Here is a 22,661-nt window from a genome sequence, read left to right as displayed (position 1 = left end):
TACAGGTTACAAGTTACATTTGTTCCAAGAGCAAAAAATCAAACATGGGAAAAAAGAAAGCAAAGTTACGGAAATTCATCAGGGGAGGGGGAGGGAAGGGATAAAAACAGGGAGATGGGGAGAAACTGTGCCCAATGTCTGGCTGTGTAGGTGATGGCCTATGAGATGAACCAGGGCCGCTCTCCTCTATAGCTGAATCGAGCAGCTCCACCAGGCATCTTACAAAGTGCTCGGACTCCGCTGTCAGGATAATGATCAGGTGCAATCAGAGAATGCCGCTCCACCACTTGCCAGGAAGTGTTCCTACTTCTTCAAAAGAAACAATCCTGTTCCTCTCCCCAACACTGGGGACCAAGTTCAGCACCTGTAAAATCCAAAGCCAGCACCCATTTCCACCACTGGGGGTGGAGAACTCAACGCTCCCGCTCGCCGCTGGTCAACAACTCCGAGCAGATTCCCAGTGTGGCAGTCAGTCTCAATTCTGCCTCCCTATGTGGCGGGCGCCATGTTTAGGTCAGGCAAGTCCTGTCTGAGTGCCATATTGAAGTCAGTCAAGTCCCTCCCGGGCTCGTCCGGTACAGTTCTCAGTCCCCCAGGCAACCACACTTCACCTAGGAATGTTCTGCCCCCAAGGCTGACCTCCTCACTGCAAGGAGGTGCCACTCCTGCTCATCAGTGGAGGACCACACTCCCATTACCTCTTCTCAGCGCTTGGTTCTTCACCCTTGGGCAGGTCTTGCCAGCAGGTGCAGGATGTGCCGCTCCTCAGCATCTTCCGCCTTACCATCGTGCACCATTGCCGTCTTTGGAGCAATGTGTATCGTGCGTCTGCTCCTCGCTCCCGCACCTCCAGATGGCAGCCATCATCTCTGCGAGTGCTGGACCGTGCTTCATTCAGGCAGTCGACACCAGTGTGCACGGCTGGATTCTTTGAAGGGGCTCACTCCGTCATCAGCTACGCGTCTCAGGGCGCAACACCAGGTATCAGCCGCAGCGCGGCCCAATGCAGACTCTGTCGCGACACCACAATCAGCTGGGCCTGTCTCAGCACTCAGCTGCTGCAGCATATATCGGCTATTTTCCCTGGAGAGCGGGACTACTACCCGATCGTCTAGGGGGCTTCTCCAGTGGTCAGTCTAGGCCGCCATGGCAGCTTGACTTCCAGTCCAGTCATAAGCGATTTCATGGTATTCAGGTGCCATTTTGTGTGCCGTGCCTCGGGGATCCCGGCAACCAATAATTGACTTTCAAAGGCCATTAGAGCCTCTGTTTTCAACCCTGATGTTGGTCCGAGTACTCCGATCACGGAATCATATCTTTTTGTAAGGGTTGGATGCGACCAAGTGACGCTCTGTAGCGAAGCACAAGGGGTCAACATGGAGCACCAGCTCCAGGCGGCCATTTTAGCCGCTGCCTCGCCCACCCTCTTCATTCTTGGTCCTCACACACACAGTTGTCAAGAGCAGGAACTTATATATTACGGATACCTAAACTTATTTTCCAAGTGTCCTCCTTTTTATTTTATTTATTTATTTATTTGAGTTTTATACAGCGCTTGCTAGACCCTGAGGTATCAGAGCGATTTACATGAGGATCGGAGTTACAGGATCAGAGTTACAGGTTACAAGTTACATTTGCACCTGTCGGTGGAGAATGTAGTCCTTCATTCACATGCACACTGCAGCCACATCCGCACGAAGAACCTAAACTGGCTGTGCAGCTCACAGTAATGCCAGCGCTATGAGACAGCATAAAAACGCACTATTTGTCTCATTATGCCTTTAACCTGCATATGTGCATATGCATATACGTGTGCATAGTGTGACCAGGGCTGTCAAGGTTGCATGTATGAATATTTGTTTCAATAAAGACGATATCACTTGTATGAACTTACTGTTAGGAGGCCAGACATTATATGAAGTGTTTGGACAAACCAGGAACAACTGGTTTAATTAAATACTTCAGCCAGAAGCACAGTTACAGAAGCTGTTCTGGGGACTGCCTCAAAGTACAATGAATTTGAGTGCCATTATATACATTTATTTGGGCATCATAAAACAATTCATAGATCCTTTTTTAGGGTAGATTACTCCCACCTGATAACAATTGCAGGTGGGTTTCAACCTCGCATGGACACAATGAGGGCCAGTGGGTAACATGTCCAGATATCTGGCATGGAGAGCGCATGATCACTGCATGTGCTGTGTGTGCTGTGTCCTTATTGGCTGAGTGTTCCTAACTTCATGTAGAATCTAACTTTATGTTGTTTTGGGAATGCACAACCCTTTGTCCATGTGCGCTTTCTTAGGGAGCGATCTCCCTGGACCATGGTGTTGTTGCTGCCTATCTGTGGTATTCGTCTGGGTTTTTCATGCTCATGCGTTTTTTCTGCTGGTTACGTGTCACCACACCCATGATATGTCAATCAGTTGCCTCAGGCCTAGGCCTAGGTCACTGAGTCTGCCTGATCACGTATTTCTGACTCGGTGTTGATGAAGAGGTTGTATTGTGTGTTTTGATTTTATTTTTGTTCACACATGTATCATTGTATTTATTTCCACGTCTTGACGCTCCATTCACTTGGGTGAAGCAGACAGACGCAGACGGATGCTGGCAGTACTGGTACCAATCTGAATGCCCGTATTGGCTCCTTTCCCTATTCTCCAACTGTGGTCGTCTCCCTACTTGGGAATCAAATATTTTAGCTTATACATGCTGCTCAAATGGGACGACAGGGATAGATAACCTTCGGTACTCATGAATTTGAAACATTGAGGAAGTACACTGCTGTGGGTTTTCTCTAGGACCGATATTGCGATGCTTCCATTTGGCAAATCTCTCTCATTCACAATCATATTTTCCCTGAAGAAGTCCATTTACATGGATGAAATGTGTTGCCTGTCTTCATTGCATACATAGTATGCTCTGTGAAAAACAATAAAATAAAATAAAGACAAGAATCATATCCATGCTTTGTGTTATTGTTGTGGTGCATCTCTACATCTTATACTACTATTTGTAACCTATTCAGTTTATGATGTACCGTTGCAACAGGTGCCTGTAGTGTGTGTGCACAAATTGCATACATATGTATAAAACTGTAGTTTCAGACAATGGGTTAGGAGCAGACTTTATGGTCTGCTGCTCTGTGCTCGACTGAAATATGTGTCATTGCATACATTGACATCATTATTAAAAGCCATGTGCACCTTTAATTTTGACTTGTGAAATATAGTTGTAGAGACCCACAACAGATATGATTATGAGTCCAGTACGTTTTTTGGCCTGACATATACAACATCCACATTGTGCTGTGCTGATACAGAAAGAGTGTGTCACCTTCATCCTGAGGATTGACGATGACACATCAAGCTTTTGCTTCTCGCATCTCACCTCCGTCGATGACACAACTAAGGTAGTTTGCAGCTGGCCAAGCCTGGTCCCAGTATCTGGCCAAGGCTCCATCATGGTTGCCCTGAACTTTTGTATTTGTCCCGTTCAATCGTGGCCAAATAGCCCTGTTGTGCAGTTTATGTTTCTGACCAAAACATTTCAGTCTATTCTTTAATAATTAATAACCCAAGGTCAACTTATTGGATTATTGACATTGTGGTAGTGTTTTGTTCATTTAATTAAGCTCTAGTTGTCACACGAGGTATGTTACACGTTGCCTCTAAAGTTAAGCCTTACTGCTCTGTGCCGAGCTACCCAGGGGTGTGCAGAGGTTGATTTAGTTTAATTACTTCAAAAACATAATCAATAATCCATTTCTGTATATTTTTCTTACCAGGTGCTATCAAAGGGGAGCTCCTGATTGAGCTGTCCAATGGTCCTTTCTTCCAATGGACCTTTCCAGCCTGTGACTACTTTTCAGACATCATTCTTGGTGGAGCAACTGATCAATGTGTTGCAGTGATTGAGAAGTGGCGGAGAAATGAACCCGGAGCTTTGGACTGGAGTCATGTAGCAAAGGCACTTTGTGAGCTTCAGGGCAAAAGGTATGTATTCTGCAACTGATGATGTGTTTCAAATGCCTACCTATGTTTACCTTGCCAGCAGTCCTAGCACCAAGGGCTTCAGGATTACTTATTTGAAATCAGCTTCAATTTTCCAGAGCTGAGCAGCAGGTTCATGCCATTTTTCTATTGTTGATACTAGAAATTTTTAGGGCACTCATAAAACAGTTTTCCATCTTTGAACCTGTAAGTGAGCAAGCATGAACTGTCTCTCACTTTTTCTTGAAATGCATCACATCAAATGGTGTGCAAAGTGGTTTGCCGTTCGGTAAATATGTATTAGATCGCAGAGATGTTTACCAACTCTTTCTGAATCACAAATAGGAGAAGTCATGATTGGGCGGTAAACAGTCATAAAATCGAAAAAAAAATATCGAATACACAGAATATCGAGTTTTTAATATAGAATGGACAGAATATCGAATTGCCAAAATATAGTGGTGAAGAATATCGAAAATCAGGTAAGAAATATCGATTTACATAATATCGAAGTAAGTAATATCGACAGTCATAATATAGTTGTTAAAAATATCGATTTTTTATAGTGTTTTAAGTGTTAATATATGTGTTAAAAGTATGTATTAATTTTGGAATATATGTTTGAATATTTTTAAAGTAGTGAATTTTATGTTATTTATTTTTTGTGTAATTTAATTCCGTAGCGGGTTGTGGGTTTATAGGGGATTAGGGTGGGAAGTAATTTAATTATAGTACATTAAATAATAATATTTTGGAATTATTAATTATTTTTAATGTAGTTTTGCGTTTTAGTTCTGTAGCGGGTTGTGGGTTTATAGGGGAATAGGGTGGGAAGTAATTTAATTGTTATTAAGTAATTATTAATTGGTGTTGATAATTAATGTATTGTAATTAATTATTAATTGGTAATTAAATTTTAATAATTGGTAATTATTTTTTATTCATTTGTATTAATTGGTTAATTGATAATTATATTTAGGGGTCGATTCCGATCCTGTAAAAATATTCCCCGTACGACTCGTATCTGGATTTTTTACCGTACGAATCGTACAAGTCCCGTACAAACTGGCAAGTATGATTCGTATGTTAAAAAGTCCATACGAATCGCATTGGGTAAATTCCCCGACACGTCCTTGGGTCGGAAAAGGTGTCCGACACGTCCCCGGACATTTTTACGTACGAATCTGAAAACTGAAGTCCGAGCGCGCAAGTACGATCCGTCCCGTCCGTCCGAATGCACAACCGTATGGAAAAAACACTGTACGGAGCGAACTCCTATAGCAACCATGGAGACATGTGCCCGCATACGTGCCGAACACCCTCCCCCAGACCCCGTATGTACGCGCAGAACACCCCCCCAGCCCTCGTACGTACGCGCCAAACACCCCCCCAGCCCCCGTATGTACGCGCCAAACGCCCCCCCGTCCGCGGAGGTACGCGCCGAACCCCCACCAGTGTATGTACGGAGCGTACCAACACCCCACCAGTGTATGTTCGGAGCGTACCCCCACCCGTGTATGTATGGAGCGTACCAACACCCCACCAGTGTATGTTCAGAGCGTACCCCCACCCGTGTATTTTTGGAGCGTACCACCACCTGTGTATGTATGGAGCGTACCCCCACCCGTGTATGTTCGGAGCGTAGCCCCACCCGTGTATGTTCGAAGCGTGTCCCCACCCGTGTATGTTCGGAGCGTACCCCCACCCGTGTATGTACGGAGCATACCCCCACCCGTGTATGTATGGAGCGTACATCCAGCCCCCCCTGTATGTGCGTTGCGAAACACCACCACCAATGGACGGTCCGGACCAACACCCTGCCCGTGTCTGTAGGCACCCTACCCCAGGCCCCTACACCAGCACCCTCACCCAACATCGCACATGTACGAGTCGTACTAAGCCATAGCAAAGGTCAGCACTGTACAACAACATGGCCCATGTAAGCACCGTACAGACGCCAAAATCACTCGTACTGAACCAGGACAAAGCAAAACAACACAAGGAGAGTCAATTCGATTCGCACAATACCACAAAACATGTCCAACAAGCCTAAATACATCCTATACACTGACATGCAACTGCCAAACAGCTAAACAGAGGCCCAAAACACAACCACTCCTTATAACACACCCACCCAAAGTTCAAACACAGCCACACCCACAAATGGACCAATAAAAAGGCCCAACACACACAAACCATGATCCTTTGCAACAGATCCACTACTGCCAGACCACAGAGACAACGCACTGCACCATACTACATACATCAATACACCTTACACTTGCACTCTTTCACACAACCACCATCACAAACACCCCCTCATCACATTCACACACACACACCTTCACAACCACACTCACACACCCACAACCATCCACACCCACACCCCCACAACCATCCGCACCCACACCCCACACCATGCCCACTAACAGGAATCCAAAGTTCACAAAGGAGGAGCTGGAGATCCTTGTCGACGAAATCATCAGAGTCGAGCCACAGCTCTTTGGAACATTGGTCAGACAGACCAGCAAAGCCGAAAAATCAGCCATGTGGCAGAGGATTGTCAATTCTGTGAATGCTGTTGGGGCCACCAGACGGACCATGCATGAGTGCCAAGCCAGGTGGTACGATCTGTGGAGAACGGTCCGCCGCAAAATGACGGACGATCACAACCAGGGGAACTTCACTGGAGGAGAGCCGCCCCGCAGACGGGTACAATAGCATCCCTGGGGGGAGAAGGTGATGGCCACGCTGCCATCCCGGTGGGAGTACACGGAGTAGAAGGAGTCCGAGACCCTGGTGAGTACACAAACAACTCACCTCACATGGGGGAACGCCATACACAACCAAAATCCTAATCATGCACGCAACCCCCCCAAAGCCAGCACCGGACACAACCACACTCCAAAAACACACACATGCCACTAGCGCCTCCATGCCCCATGCACCAAGCAAGGCCATGCCAAGTCACAGGCCACACAAAACACCAACACAAGACAGGATGTCCCCGATGCCGGGAGGGTGGGCCTCAAAACTAACATTGAGCAACTCAGAAGCACACAAAAATGCCCTCAGCCCATATGGCCCAGGGCACAGCCATACAAACAGTGTGTCCCCACACAGTACTGTGTTGCCTGCAAATGGTGGCCGCGTTGCAGGATGACATGGGTATGAAGGCACAATTTGCACATAACAGCAGCTAATGAAGATGCACCACTCTGAAAGAGTGTCAGCACACACCGCCACAGCAGCAGCGCAGACTCAGACACTCCACCCAATGGGTGCCCGGTGATTAGAAACAAACCCACATGAACAAGCCAATGGCCTTTGAAAGACCTGCAAACTGTGTGTGCCCAGGAAGCTGGGCTGATGTGACAGAGGGTGACACACAGAGGGAGGGAGAGGGAGAGAGAGAGAGATGGAGGGAGACAGAGGGGGACACAGGGAGACAGACAGACAGAGGGAGGAGGGTGACAGATGGAGGGAGAGAGGGAGACAGAGGGAGACAGACAGAGGGAGGAGGGTGACAGAGGGAGGGAGAGAGGGAGACAGAGGGAGACCAAATCACCCTTGGGTGGTGTGGCCATGTCCGCTCGTCAGCAGGTGGACTGTGTGCATGTAGACAAGGTTTGGCAGTGCCTTAACCCCCCCTTTTTCCTTTGATGAACACTGGGCCATGTGTCAATCTGTGCACGAGTACATCCGTGCTGCAGGCACAAACCTAACCTTACACCCAGTATACCCACCCACTGTGTTTGTTAGAACCCTGTCACAAATGCTTAAGTTACCTACCTGCATTCTCAAATAGCATGGAAAAAAACACCATTTGGCCACGTACAGTGCAACATGTAAGGCGGCTCTGCATGGCTCGCTACGCCCGCTCACTACACTGCTGATTGTGTTCCAAAAAGATGCATCAACTAAGATTGTGTCACACATAGGTAAAGTGTCGAAAGCTGTGGCCAAGGGACATACCCATGCACAAGTGCACTGTGAGAGGAATGCAAGACATATCCAACTACCCAGAGGAACTGTGCCAACTCAAAAATGAATGAAATATGGATGTCGCTTGTAACACAATTAACATTGTCTCTCTCACACACAGGTCAACGTCATCGATCTCCCCCCAACACTGGGGGGGAAGACTCACAGGACCATGCTCTGCGTGAAGAGGACCCCACCGGCAGCGACGACTCTCACCACTCCGTTAATGACCCAGACCAACCTGGCCCCTCTGGTGTCCAACCACCTGCAGCACTTGCGTCAGGTACAACTGTGCCAACCACCACCCCCATTCCTGTCACATCCCAGGAGACACCCAGGAGCCCTGCCCGCACACGACAACACAGCCAGGCTGCCCAGGAGGGACAAGGTTCTCCGGGCACCCAGGAGGAGGCAGGCGACAACGGAAATACCATCCCTCAGGGGTCCCGGAGACTCGATGTGCCCACAACGTCAGGCCTAGCGCAAGTGGGCAGGGGTGGTGGGAGTGGAGGACGGCGGAGGCGCGAACCTGACCAGTTGGCTCAGGAACCGGTAATGTCACACGTCCGCAACATCCTGGACACATACCGGCATGACTCCGGGGGCATCAGCCAGGCCGTGGAGGCCCTCAACCAGATAAAGAACGTGCAGGCCGAGCAATATGCCAGTCAACAGCAACACCAAGGACGGATGGAGGCAAGACTGGCTGAGCTTGTGGCGGTGCAAACGGACATGACCTGTGTACTCCGTAGGATTGCTGAAAACATGGGCAACCCTCCCTGTGCCACCAGGCGAAGAACATCACCAGCCACAAGGAGGGATCAGGAGGAGGAGGATTCATCCGACGGAGCATCACAAGCATCGTCACGGCCTGCTTCTGAGGGTCCCAGCAGGAAGGTGGGTCATCCACGCAAAAGACCGTGAGAGTCAGCGGAACATCACCATCTCCCAGGTCACCTGGCCTGGCACCTGGCCCTCTGGCCCAACAGCAGCACATCAGCAAATGACATTCTCTGCCACATGGACTTGCTGGTCACTGTCTGACCAATGTTGACAAAGACTGTGGCATGGACTCTGATGACTTCCAATGGCAAGGATATCAACTCCCCCAGTGAACTTTGGATTCTACACACCCGGCAAGCACCTCTTGTCATCCCCCCAAACACGTACCCCACCACAAATAAAATTCACCACTATCAAGAGATGATGCCGTCATTTTGCATTATTCCATTACATGTGTGTGTTGTAAAGTCAAATGATGCATGAGTATTTTAAATTACTACAACCATCCATACCCTGGGGTCTGAGTCTGGCACAGGACACACATGGGTCACAATGTATCATCCAATACAGACATGGAGCACCATACTCACCCATGATGGGCCCAACCAGCTGAGGGGGTGCCCGCACAACTGTGCCTACAGACCTATTTAGAAGAGCAACAGTCATGCGCAGAGGTCAGGGATCATATGGAGTGTCCTGGGGTGCTACTCCCAGGTATGTGTAGACAGGTCGCAGAACCATGTCCTGCATGCTTGAGTCAGGTGGATGTGGAGAATGGTGGGCCGGCCAAGGTTGGATGCATGGAGATGGCACACTGGGGTCTTGGATCACAGTGCCACAAGGTTGTGTTGGGGTTGTGGGCTGCATTCTGAGTGTGGGCGTGGATTGAGAAGGTCATCCTGCAGCTTGCAGTGATCCATTCCCCACATCTCTGTTGGACGTTGATGTGGCTTGGTCGCCGGATGTAGAAGCAGAGCTGTGCAGATGCACCCTGGATGTGGACAAGTATCATGGGAGTTGTAACGCACATGTCCGTAGAGTGCAGGGTAGGATTAGACACGGATGTTGTAGTTGACCTGGGGGATGGTCTCTCTTGCCTTGAGGTGGATGGAAGTGGGGATCTTGTGCATAATGCAGAGTGTGCTGCAGCATGAGGCACAGATGCTGCTGATCAGCATAGCACATGTCAGCAAGCAATCCATGATGAACACCAGCTCGTTTGCGTGGACACTGGGTGCCCTTGCTGCAGGGCCTGCAGCAGCATGCGCCATGTCAAGAAAACAATGCCACAAGTTGCACACAAAGACAAGGATCTCAGGAAGGAACTATGCAAAAGGTGTATGTCAAGGAAGGAATGTCTGGTTCAACATGGCACACACACACACAAAGGATGCACATGCAGCACAGTGGCGGTCGTGGAGACTGACATGCCACAATACCTACACAGCCATGGACATCATGCACAATACCGATTCTAATCCCTTACAAACAGCTTGCATCTTGCTACTCTACACATAGACTCATATGCACTATCTCTGATAACTATGCCAGACATGCCGCTTGCACAGTGGCAACAGACCACCATTGACAGAGATGAGGCACCTTGGAGGCAGAGGGACACCTTTATTAGTCAAGTGTGTCGGAATGCTAATGCAACTCTGTCAACACATACACAGGTCATGTGGATGAACATGTGGGACCGACACTGGCACCCCCCTTTGCACCACAGATGCTGGAAATCCATAGAACTGGCACACAAGTGACGGGTTACAGCTAAACACCCCCTGCTGCTCACGGAGAGGCTGCTATACACCATTGAGCCTCTAATGAGGAATTCACACACCATGTCAACCCGGTGCAACCCGTATGTTTCCGAGGGCAGTGTTACACACATTGATGGCTTCATGCACAATCCCATTACAGATGACTGACACCAAGTCTGACCATCAATTCAGGTGAATTCAGCTCCATGTCATGTGCCCATGGTGATTCTACATGTATGCAAAGTAACCAAACATGAACAGGAGCAGTGCACACACATTCCAAACAAATACCACACCCAAAAAGCCGTACAGCATCCCTTACCCTAAGGAGATTTTCACACTTGTCCGTGCATGTAACGCTGATTCAGCACATGTTGCTGTGTTCATGAGGAATAGCAGGAGCACAACAATGCCACCAGCAGACAGCATGCGCAAGTACCTGTGGATGAGAGACACACAAGGAGTCAGCCAAAAGAAGCACATCCGCATGCATGTGCATGTACTCGACACGTATAAGGTTGTCAACATGCTAGGTGACAATGATGACTCTGGAAAAACATTCTTTTATTGCACCATCACTCGAGTGACACATCCAAACACACCTCTGACTCACTTGGCAGACATGCAGATGGACACACACATTGCAACACATGCCACACACGGCCCAATGCGTGCACAATCAGACACTGGAACTCACCACTAAGCAAAGAAGTCGCGTATGAGCCGACTACAGATGTCCTCCACCGTCTCCTCCTCCTCCACATCACTTGCCTCGTCACCAAGCCCTTCATCCTCCACGGGTGGATGGTCCTGCTCATCCGGATCCAGGATGAGTGGCACACCTTTCTCCACTGCCATGTTGTGCAGCATGCCGCACACGAGGAAGATCTTGCAGACCTTCACCGGTGCATATGGGAGTGCATCGCCGGTTTTGTGGAGGCAACGGAATCGGCTCTTCAGGAGGCCAAACGTCCTCTCTATCACTCGCCGGGTCCGCCCATGGGCGTTGTTGTAGTGGTGCTCGGCAGCCGTGCTGGGGTTGCGGAGAGGCGTGATCAGCCATGGTTTGTTGGGATAGCCAGCGTCCCCTACATGGAAACATCATGGACAAAAGTGGGTCAGGAGAAGCAGTAAGACAGGAAGATGATGCTAAATACAGGACTGCCAGAGTATACCCACAACAATACATGCTCGTGCGTTGCGCAGCTGCAGCATCATTTCAGGCACCCTGCTACGCCTCATGATGAAGGCATCGTGTGCTGATCCTGGAAAGCGAGCACAGACATGTGAAATCACCATGTTGGCAAGACACACCACAAGGGCATTAATGGAGTGGTAATGCTTGCGGTTCCTATACGCTACCTCCTGTGCCTGTGGTAGTACCAAAGCCACATGTGTTCCATCTATGGACCCAATGACATGGGGTATCTCTCCCAGGGCATAGAACTCACGCTTGACACCTGTCAACTGCTCAGGAGTTGGGAATTTAATGAACTCATCCAGGTGATCCAACATGGCCTCTAAAAAATCATGCAGAACACGGCTGAACATGGTTTGGGACATGCCACCAACATGAGCAATGGTATATTGAAAGGTACCCGTGGCAAAGAAATGTAGGGCTGCCATCACCTTCATCTTGGTTGTCAGTGCAGTAGGATACCTGTGTAGCGGTTGGAGGTGTGCTTCCAGCCGGGCGGTCAAGTCTTCAATCAATGGTTGGCTGAAGCGGTAGCAGCGTATACAGTCACGTTCCCTCAGGGCAGCCAAGTCTGGCATTGGTCGGGGGAGAGGCAGAGCCCTGCAGTAAATTTGAAGGGACAACGAAGAGTGAGTACAGTACACCACCAATGTCAATGTACTGAGCACATGTTCAACAGGCAATACACATATGCTACATACAGAGTCAGGTCTGTGCAACATATCCTGGACATGTATGCCAGGCAGGTGACACTCCTACCAAGAGCCAGCCACAAACGTGGATTCTCAAGCTCAACATGACATGGCATGAAACTAGCTGTGGGCCAGTGTGAGTGAACAGGCAGACGCATCACAGGAGTGCCAGACATCCACATATGTGCAGAATAAGTATGTTAATCATACAGACAGGTTGCGGAACACTAGAGGCACAGGTCACATGTCATAGAAAAAGGACAGACCACACACCTTGCCATGAAGTAGTACATGTCAAGACTGATCACACATACATTGAGAGTATGCAGATATGTCCTTGTTTTGAAACTCCGTGTCAATGCATACATACACACCTTCCGTCGGATTACACATGTGGGCTGGTGTGCGTAACAGTGTGCCATGCCCATCTACACACAGACACATGTTGGTTGCAGCAACTGCAGATGCATTTGACCAAACACCTACAGCAAACCTATGGGAACACATGACACACACATGACATAGTTACAGCGTGCAACACGGGCATTCACATGCCAGTGACGCATGGCTCAACAAGTCTGTACTACATGCACACATGTCAAAGGAGTGAAGGGGATGTGTGGCACATAGTGCACCATCACACATGACATGTGTACACAGCTCATCATACATTTCTTTGCTTCACACCTCAGGAGTAATGTGCCACATCACAGCCTGACACACCTGTGCCCGACACATGTAGTACTGCACAGACAATGCCTTGATGTCCAGCCTTGGCTAAGTATGACAGCTCTATTTCTGTCTGTGTGCCGCCTGTCACCACTGTCAGGTGTGAAACGCACCGCACATATGCTCTGAGGGCGTGTGTAGGGTCCCTATCACAATGGGAGTGCTGGCGTATGCGTACGCCATAGTAATACGGACAGTACATGCGTGTGTAGGGTCCCTATCACTACGGGAGTGTTGGCGTATGCGTACGCCATAGTAATACGGACCGTACACGCGTGTGTAGGGTCCCTATCACTATGGGAGTGCTGGTGTATGCATACGCCATAGTAATACGGACCGTACACGCGTGTGTAGGGTCCCTATCACAATGGGAGTGCTGGCGTATGCGTCCGCCATAGTAATACGGACCGTACACGCGTGTGTAGGGTTCCTATCACTATGGGAGTGCTGGCGTATGCGTACACCATAGTAATACGACCCGTACACGTGTTTGTACGGTCCGTATTACTATGGCGTACGCATACGCCAGCACTCCCATAGTGATAGGGACCGTACACACGCCTGTACGGTCCGTTTCACTGCATTTGGGGTGCCCTAGGGCCGTGGAACGCACCGTACCTCTGTGTAAATATTGAAATAACATAGGGGACACATGAGGGACAAGTATAAGGGCCTAAATGCATGCTGGTTGTCATGGAGACCGAGTTTAAACTTTGAATTTTTGCATCAGGTGGCCAGCAGAAGTCGGTTGGAAACAATATACTTTGTTGCAAAGTGGTTGTTGACTTGACATCATGCTCAGTTTTTAAACCATGCAAAGCCACTCACTGGGGTAGGTTTGAAGGGATTGGAGGAAACGTAGGATGCTAATGTGACTGACCAATCACTCTGTACTCCTGTAAATGAAACAGGCCAGCAAGGCAGATATAAGGCAGCTAGGTCCCATGAGAGAGCACTTGCCTGCACATCCTTTCATTCCACACCACTGCTGCTGCTCGTGATTCCTCCTGCACCATGTCCAGGTCTGTGGAGAGGGCCCAGCCATTCACCATGGAGGAGAATATGGCGTTGGTGGATGTGATCCTCCCACAGTACACCATGCTGTATGGTCGACCAGGGGAGCAGGTGAGTGCTGACACCACTAGCTTAGACTGTGCCCCTTTTTTGTGACTGTGACTTCGGGCATTGTGTCCATGTGTGACAGACATGCAATGTTGTTTAGAGTGGGTCCCAGGGTGGGGAAGGCCTCATGTCTCCCATGCAGAGCATGCTGTAGTTCCTGTGTGCACTCCTCACTTGCATAGTGCTTACTGTGACAATCAATGCATGGTGCATGCCACATTCTGCCTGGCTACTCCTCCTGGGAATGTTGTTTCTACAGTCCTGATGTGATTCTGTGGTCCCCCCAGTGTGACAGGTGACAGTACTCATAGATGTGTGTTTGTTTGGGGTACCTGTGCTGTGAGTGTCCAGATGATGTGTTCGTCCCCTGGACATTGGTGTGTGTGTGTAAGTCCCCTGTCATGTGGGTGAGTGCATATGGGGAGTGTTGCACACCAGCTGCATGAGGGATGGATATTCCCTGCCCATCTGATGTGAGCAGGGAGCAGTGCTGTGTGACTGCCGTGCTGAGCCAGCCCCACACGTGTGACACACCCCAGTCTAGTGGCACATGGGCAGAGTGAGGTTTGTACCCGCAGTTGGCAATGGTAGGTGATTGTCCTGTGTGTGTCTGTGTACTCTGCTGAGGTTGCGTCAGTGGGCTGGGGCATGTGACTGCTTTGAGGTGCTGTACATAATCCTGGTGTAGCTTGTGATGCACAGTGTGATCCAGGATCATTGATTGTGTGGCACCCCTCATGCCATCTGTGTACTTTCAATGCCACGTAGTGCATTTGGCCTTCTCCAGAGGATAATGTCCCTATGACAAAGGTGCAATGAGTTGCCTGCATACCATGGCCTGTTCAAACAAGACAAATTATTAATATGTGTGTCTCTGTGTCATTGCTCAGGTGTATTAAAGTATTCTCACTTTTGCATCCTCTAAGGTAGGCGTCCATGCCAAGGGGGAGATATGGAAGCAAGCCGTCAGTGCCGTGAGAAAGACGGAGGGTCGGAAGCGGCGCCTAGCCCAGGTGAGGAAACGCTGGCAGGATATCCGGTGCTGGACGAGGAGGATCGCACGGGTCCTGCTGGGGGACTCACCTGAGAGCCACAAGAACCGTGGGCGCCGGCGTCTGACACACATCCATAAGCGTGTGCTGGCGGTGGTCTTTCCCGACTTGCATAGGCGCTTACAGGAGAAGCAGAAGCAGGAAGGGGGTAGGTACATGTGTGTTTGTTGTGTGTCACCAGCTTTTGGAAGTGCGCAGTTGCATGGATACACTGCCAGGGTTTAAATGTGCAGTGCATAACCTGTTCCCCAAAGTAAACCGGTGCTGTTCTTCCTCCCTTCCCCTCCTTGCCATGTGTTCCCTGGTCTGTGTGTAGTCACTCTTGCACAAGGTTATCTAGGCTGGCAGTTAATCCAAGTGCCCAATGCTTGCAGCATCATGTGTGGGGGTGGTGTGTAACAGGTTTTGGGACCTTGCCTGTGCCCTGGCCAGTTCAGTCATTGTGGGGTCCATGTCAGTTGGCACTGATGGTGAGTCCCGACATAGGAGTGTGTCTTAAAAGTGTACTGCCTTACATGCATGTCCAATGTTGTGCCCTCTGACATGATGTGCATGAGTGGGAGTAATGCATAGTGCAGGGACGGTTGCTTCAGTTGCAGTCATATCCATCCTGGACCATGGAGGAGTGTGGCCACTACCGTGCCCTGGGGCACCTTTTCCTAGGTATCATGTGTGTCATCCAACAATGTGGACAGTCTCTGTGTCTTCGGCATAGGTTGGGCTCTGTGGCATTGTACCCTGGCCTCATCTGTATTTACGTAAAGTGTGCTACATGTGTCCACTGTACAGTGTGACCCAATTTTGCTTGTGCATACTCACAGTGGGCAGTGCCTGTGTGTCTTGGTACGACAATCTGATGATGGTTGATTGTCAATGATATATGTGGACAGGCGCACCAGGGGTAGTTTGTGTACAATCAGGATTTAGTGCAGGCCATGTGTTTTTATCCCAGAGTAAGAGGTGTAAGTACTTCCTCTGTCTCAATGACATTGTCTCAGGTAGGGGGTGGTTTGTGCGGGCAAGGCCTACATGTCAAAATCTGAAGTCTCCTTGCTAGGTCTGGCCTGTGTGTGATGTTTGTCTGGACATACACTCACTGTGCAGTGACCCAGTCATGTTGGGCATGGGTTAATGTATTAGCTTTGCAGCATGTGCAAAAAGCTAATAGACATGGTTCCTGCTCATCCCTTTTTTGGCAACGCTGTGTGGTGCAGATGCTGTGCACGATTGTCCCCAGAGCCTGGCTCCTCTGTCCAATTTGATATCAAGTAATTTGCTGTTGTGTCATGCTCTCCATTGTTTCTCAGTGGCATGGTGGGTCAACCAACTGTGTGTTGCAGGGCCTACATATGTACCTTGTATTGTAGATGTTACTCATGTTGCTTTTCAGGCTATGCACAGTGACCTATGTAGATTTGACTCAAATGACATATGTATACAGGTGTCTGATTATTTCCTGTCTCTTCACCTTGCCCACAGCATCGTCGGGGAACTCCGAGGGAGACACTGGCATAGACCGTGAGGAGGGAACGAGCACCAGTGCTGTCTTGTCTGGCGCATCGAGTGGCACGGAGGCCGAGGGGAGTGTGGCGGATGACCTGTCCAGTCCCACCACCGACTATGACGCTGACGGGTCCGAGGCTGAGCTCACAGAGGGGGCGGCGGCTGCTCCCACAGCTGAAAGCAGCACTCCATCTCTACCCGCCCCCTCCATTCACATCACCGGCCTCCCACTTGCTCGGGTCCCTTCCCGCTGTGCTAGGTCACCACGTGTCTCCTTCTTGCCAGGCACCGCACCCCCTGCCCCTGTCTCCACTGCTGCCGTGAATGCCGAGTCTGCGGACATCCTGCACCAGTTGCAGGTTGGTCAGACTGGGATGCTTAATGCCCTCCATGGGCACACCCGAGTGCTCACCCATGATGGAGGCATACATGGAGGGCATCTCTGCTGCGCAGTCGGACCAACGCCAGTTGCTGAGGTCCATAGACTCGACACTGACTGCAGCAGTGAGTCTCCTGCAGCGCTGTGTCCCCCCCTACCCCTGCACCATCCACACTTCCCACTCCCATGCCTGTCCCAGGCACACCCAGACATACCCATGCACGCACCCCACAGGACACAGGCAGCACACCACCAGGGAAGGCCAAGCGCACACCTCCTGTCACTCACACACAGGGTGAAGTAGGCACACCCACTGGGTTGGGGGGCAAACGGAAGACACGCAGCCACAGTGGGAGTCCACATTCCTCACAACCCACTCCCTCCAAATCCACTCCCCTCAGCTCTCCTGGCCAAGATTCCAACAAAGATTCCTTCATGGCTGCTCTGTCCCTGAGCCCCAGTGTGACACCACCCCGCAAGCGGTCAAAGGAGTCCCCGGTCAGGGTAGTTGAGTCCCCCCTCTGTCCACACCCTCCCCCAGTAGCGCTGCGACCCATCCCTCTGACCCCCCCCCCCTCCTTGGGGCCTGTGGTTCCTTCGGGTGCAGGGGAGACGCTGGGGGACCTTGCAACCGTGTGTAGCGCCATTCTCACCACCACCTTTGGCGCTGCCCCACCCCCTGTGGTGGAGTCCTCCGTCCCTGCACCCACAACACCTACCCTTGCCCCTCCTGTCCCTGCGGTGCCTGGGCCTTCCCCCCCACATGATGCCACCCCCCCTGTGGAAGCAAAGGAGGTATGAACTGTGCAGGCAAGCTAGGGGACACGTGTCCCTATGTGTCCCCCACCAGGAATTGGACTATGGACTGCCCTATGGGCCTTGTACATATTGGACTTTATTAACCAATTGTTTTTTCATGCTGAATAAAGCAATGTTTTTTTTCCTTTGAACACTACTGCTTTTCTGGTATTGCTGTTGGTGGTGCTGCTCCATGATTTGGGTTGGTGATAATGTGTTAGGTGTCTGGGAAATGTAGTAGTGTGCTGCTCATGGAGTGGACCCTGGTATCTGTGTGCCATCACAAGGTATTTGCGAAATTTCTTTGTTCATGTAAGCTCTTATTGCATGGTGACATTGTCCCACGGTGTGTTCCTTCCTCTGTGGACCCTGACATCTTCCCTGCAGGGTGTTTCCTAAATGTTGTGCTGAGCTGTGTCTACATTTCCTTGGTGTGTGACGGATTATTATTATTATTATTGTTAAATGAAATTTGTAGAGCGCACTGACACCATGGGTTTCCTGGCGCTATAGGACAAAGGTGATACACAATCTGGGGTTAATGCAGGGTTAGCAGGGTGGGGGAAAGAGAGAGGTTTTGAGCAGCTTCCTAAAATGAAGGAGGGAGCTGCTCGATTTGAGGATCAGGGGAAGGGAGTTCCAGAACTTCGGTGCCAAAAGGGCGAACCTTCGTCCGCCAAATTTGTTGGTTCTGGTTTTGGGTATGACAAGTGATTTAAGATGAGCAGAGCGAAGATTGTGATTTGGACAGTAGGGAGTGATGAGGGAAGTCAGGAAAGCAGGGCTGGGGCAGTGGACGGCTTTGAACGTGAGGCAGCCCAACTTGAAGGCCACCCTCTGTTCTATGGGCAGCCAATGTAGTTTATGCATCAGAGGTTTGGCAGATTGCCATTTTGGAGATTTGAAGATGATACGAGCTGCCTGGTTTTGGACCACCTGAAGGCGGTGGAGAAGGGTTTTGGGAAGTCCGTGGTAGATGCAGTTGGAAAAGTCCAAGCGGGAGAGCACAAGAGATATGATTACTTGAATCAGAGCAAGTGGGGGGAGCAGGTGACTGACCTTCCGGATCTTTCTGAGTTGGAAGGAACAGGATGAAATCATGGAGCCGACATCAGGTCGGAGAGAGAGTTCGGCGTCGATAGTCATGCCGAGACTTTTTACAGAGATCGAAGGGGTCGGTGGGAGGCCCAGTTCAGTGGGCCAGAACTGGGTTCCCCAGAAAGAGGGGCTGGAGCCCGGGAAAAGAAGCTCGGTTTTCCCGGGGTTCAGCTTCAATTGGTTGGAATTCATCCAATCTTGGATGTGGAGCATAACGGAGTGAAAGTTATCTATCGCATTGGGGGAGGTGAGTGGAAAGATGATCTGCAGATCATCGGCATAGTTATAAACTGTGATGTCCCAGTTACGGAGTGAGTGAAGTAAGGGCCGAAGGTATAGATTGAACAGTAAAGGTGACAGGGAGGAGCCCTGGGGAACTCCGCAGGTTGTGGGGGTCTTGGGTGCTGTGTAGGGGCCCAGCCGGACGGCTTGGGTTCTACCAGACAAGAAAGACCGGATCCAGCTGAGGGCAGGGTCCTGGATGCCAGCCTGTTCGACACGGTTGAGCAAGATGTTATGGTCAACCGTGTCGAACGCGGCCGAATGGTCCAGGACAACGAGGGCCTGGGGGGTCCCTGAGTCAGCATTTCTCCTCAGCGTGTCGAGAACAGCTAAGATGACGGCTTCAGTAGAAAATGAAGGCCTGAAGCCGGCCTGATTAGGCTCCAGGTAGCAAGAAGTCTCTATAGTTGGAGAGGCATCTAGTGACATGTGCTTCGAGGAGTTTTGAGAAATAGGGCAGAAGCGAAATGGGGCGATAATTGGAGAGTTCCTCTGAGTCCGCGCCAGGTTTTTTAAGTAGCGGGACTAGGATGGCCTCTTTGAAGGATCTGGGAACAGTACCTGTGCTCAGCGAGCCATTCAAGAGAGGTAGGATGCATTCAGGTAAGGAATGACATACACTTCGTAGGACTGATGGTGGGCAGCCATCGTTCGGGTAACCTGATTTTATCCGGGACGCAAGCTGTACTAGGCAAATATGGTTGATGGGGGGGAATTCGGTGAAGGCGGAAGGGTTGTTAAGGGGAGTTTCCGGAGTGGTGATCTGAGGGACGGTGGAGATCGATGCCTTGATTTTATAAATGTTTTCGACGAAGAAGAGGTTGAGAGCGTCACAAGTTTCTTGGGTGGGGGTTTGGCCTAGGAGGGTTCTGTCGTCAGATGTCAGTTCGTTCATGATTTTAAAAATGTCTTTAGATTTGTTGTCCGAAGAAGAGATTCGGTCAGAAAAGTGGGTTGATTTGGCTGAAAGTATTGCGATTTTGTAGTCTCTGCGGGCTGAGGTGTTTTGTGATCTGGCTGGTTCGGAGTAGTTGCGTCTCCATGCCCTTTCTAGCTGTCGTACCTTTAGTTTAAGTTTTTTTAGGTCGTCGGAGAACCAACGGTGGAAGTTGTGGTGTCTGGTCGGGGGAAATTTGATTAAGGGGGCAAATTGGTCACTGGCTGACTGCAGCCAGAAGCATATGTCACTTTCTAATTTGTCAATGTTGGTTCGCGAAACGAGGGCAGGGCGGGTGTCTGAGAGAGTCGCAAGAAATCCTTCGGAGTCATAGGTGTTCCATTTGCGAGATAGACCACCGGCCATCAGTGGGGTGGGTGGATTGCCACTGATCGTAAGGGTGGTATCTATTAAGTGGTGGTCTGACCAGGTACAGGGTGAGATGGAGGAGGGAGAAAGAGTTAGGTTTTGGGTCCATATTTGGTCTAGAATGTGGCCCTTAATATGTGTAGGCGAGGTGATTTGTTGAGACAGGTTGAGGCTAGTGAGAGCCTCGAAGACCTCCAAGGCGTGGGGCCCAGCGTTGATGTCATTAAACCAATAATTAAGGTCGCCGAAAGGGCGAATCTGGGGTGAGAAGTGAGAAGGTTGATCAACTGATCGGTCAGGGTGGCCGTGAAGGAAGGCATCGGTTGGGGGGGCGATAAAGAAGAAGGAGAGTTAAGGCCCCGCTATCCGTTTTTAGGCTGAAGATAAGGTTATCTACTCCCAGGAGTGAGATGGATGGAGTAGAGATGAAGTTAAGGCGTATGGAGATTATGGCCGCTACCCCGCCCCCAGGGCGGTTTCCTGGCTGATCGGCGCGGAGGATGTAATAGTCTGGGGGGAGGGCCGCCAGAATGTCAGGAAGCGAGTCCGCAGTCAGCGAAGTTTCAGTGAGCAGGAGGACATCCGGTTTCTCATTGGATAGAAGGATGAAGATGTCGGCGTGATGTTTGACCAAGGAGCGGGTGTTAAGATAAAGAACTCTGATGGTGGTATTGCTCTTGGTAGGCTGGGTAGGGGGGGTGACCACATTGGTGGGGCGCCGATCAGATGGGGAGATACCGGTCAAGGAGATGCGTCTGATGGTAGAAGGGGAGGGAGTGAGGTTGGTGAGTTGTAGATCCCTCAGGGAGTCGGCTGAGTAAGCGATGGTATGGTCGGCCTGGCTGACCCCTGGGCCCGGTCTGGCGTGGACGGGCGCAGACGGGCTTCCCTTTGGGGTGCCTTCGGCACGCTGATGGCGCGCCCGCTGCGCTCGCCCGCTGCGCGTTCGGGGAATGCGCATTAATATAGTGAGTGATGGGCGTGGCCTCTTAAGAGTGGGCGTGGCCAAGGTCTTGGCGCGAGGATGGCGTCAGTGTCGATCTCAACCCGCAGCAGTGCTAATATCCGCTGCGCGGGGGAATTTGGCAGAGTGCAGCTTAGAAAAGTGCCCAGAAGCAAGTGGACTACAAGTAAAATTACACAAAATACAGTGGTTTTAAAAGCAAATTAGGGAGCGTTTCCTCCCAGCTGTGCCTCAGGAGTGATCAATGTCCTATGGCGTGCTAGTTATCAGCGCGGCTTATATAGGTGGGGCGGAGTGGGCGTGGCCTCGAAAGAGTGGGCGTGGCCAAGGTCTTGGCGCGAGGATGGCGTCAGTGTCGATCTCAACCCGCAGCAGCGCTAATATCCGCTGCGCGGGGGAATTTCGCAGAGTGCAGCTTAGAAAAGTGCCCAGAAGTAAGTGGATTACAAGTAAAATTACACAAAATACAGTGGTTTTAAAAGCAAATTAGCGAGCGTTTCCTCCCGGCTGTGCCTCAGGAGTAATCAATGTCCTATGGCGTGCTAGTTACCAGCGTGGCTTATATAGGTGGGGCGGAGTGGGCGTGGCCTCCTAAGAGTGGGCGTGGCCAAGGTCTTGGCGCGAGGATGGCGTCAGTGTCGATCTCAACCCGCAGCAGCGCTAATATCCGCTGCGCGGGGGAATTTGGCAGAGTGCAGCTTAGAAAAGTGCCCAGAAGCAAGTGGACTACAAGTAAAATTACACAAAATACAGTGGTTTTAAAAGCAAATTAGGGAGCGTTTCCTCCCAGCTGTGCCTCAGGAGTGATCAATGTCCTATGGCGTGCTAGTTATCAGCGCGGCTTATATAGGTGGGGCGGAGTGGGCGTGGCCTCGAAAGAGTGGGCGTGGCCAAGGTCTTGGCGCGAGGATGGCGTCAGTGTCGATCTCAACCCGCAGCAGCGCTAATATCCGCTGCGCGGGGGAATTTCGCAGAGTGCAGCTTAGAAAAGTGCCCAGAAGTAAGTGGATTAC

General features: G+C 50.5%; 1 protein-coding gene across 1 annotated transcript in view; it reads left to right on the top strand.

The window, feature by feature from the left end:
- The window catches only part of LOC146829835 (nicotinamide N-methyltransferase-like), a 100,994-nt gene that overhangs the window by 7,303 nt on the left and 71,030 nt on the right, over positions 1-22,661 (top strand). The window contains exon 2 of the mRNA XM_085608512.1: positions 3,791-3,998. Within this exon, the coding sequence (XP_085464638.1) occupies positions 3,791-3,998 (208 nt within the window). The remainder of the gene's footprint in view (positions 1-3,790; positions 3,999-22,661) is intronic.

The sequence above is a fragment of the Triturus cristatus genome, chromosome 5_2 (genome assembly GCF_964204655.1).
Source record: "Triturus cristatus chromosome 5_2, aTriCri1.1, whole genome shotgun sequence".
Taxonomy (NCBI): Eukaryota; Metazoa; Chordata; class Amphibia; order Caudata; family Salamandridae; genus Triturus; species Triturus cristatus.
The sequence above is the reverse complement of the archived record's forward strand: the minus strand, read 5'-3'. Positions and strand labels throughout refer to the sequence as shown.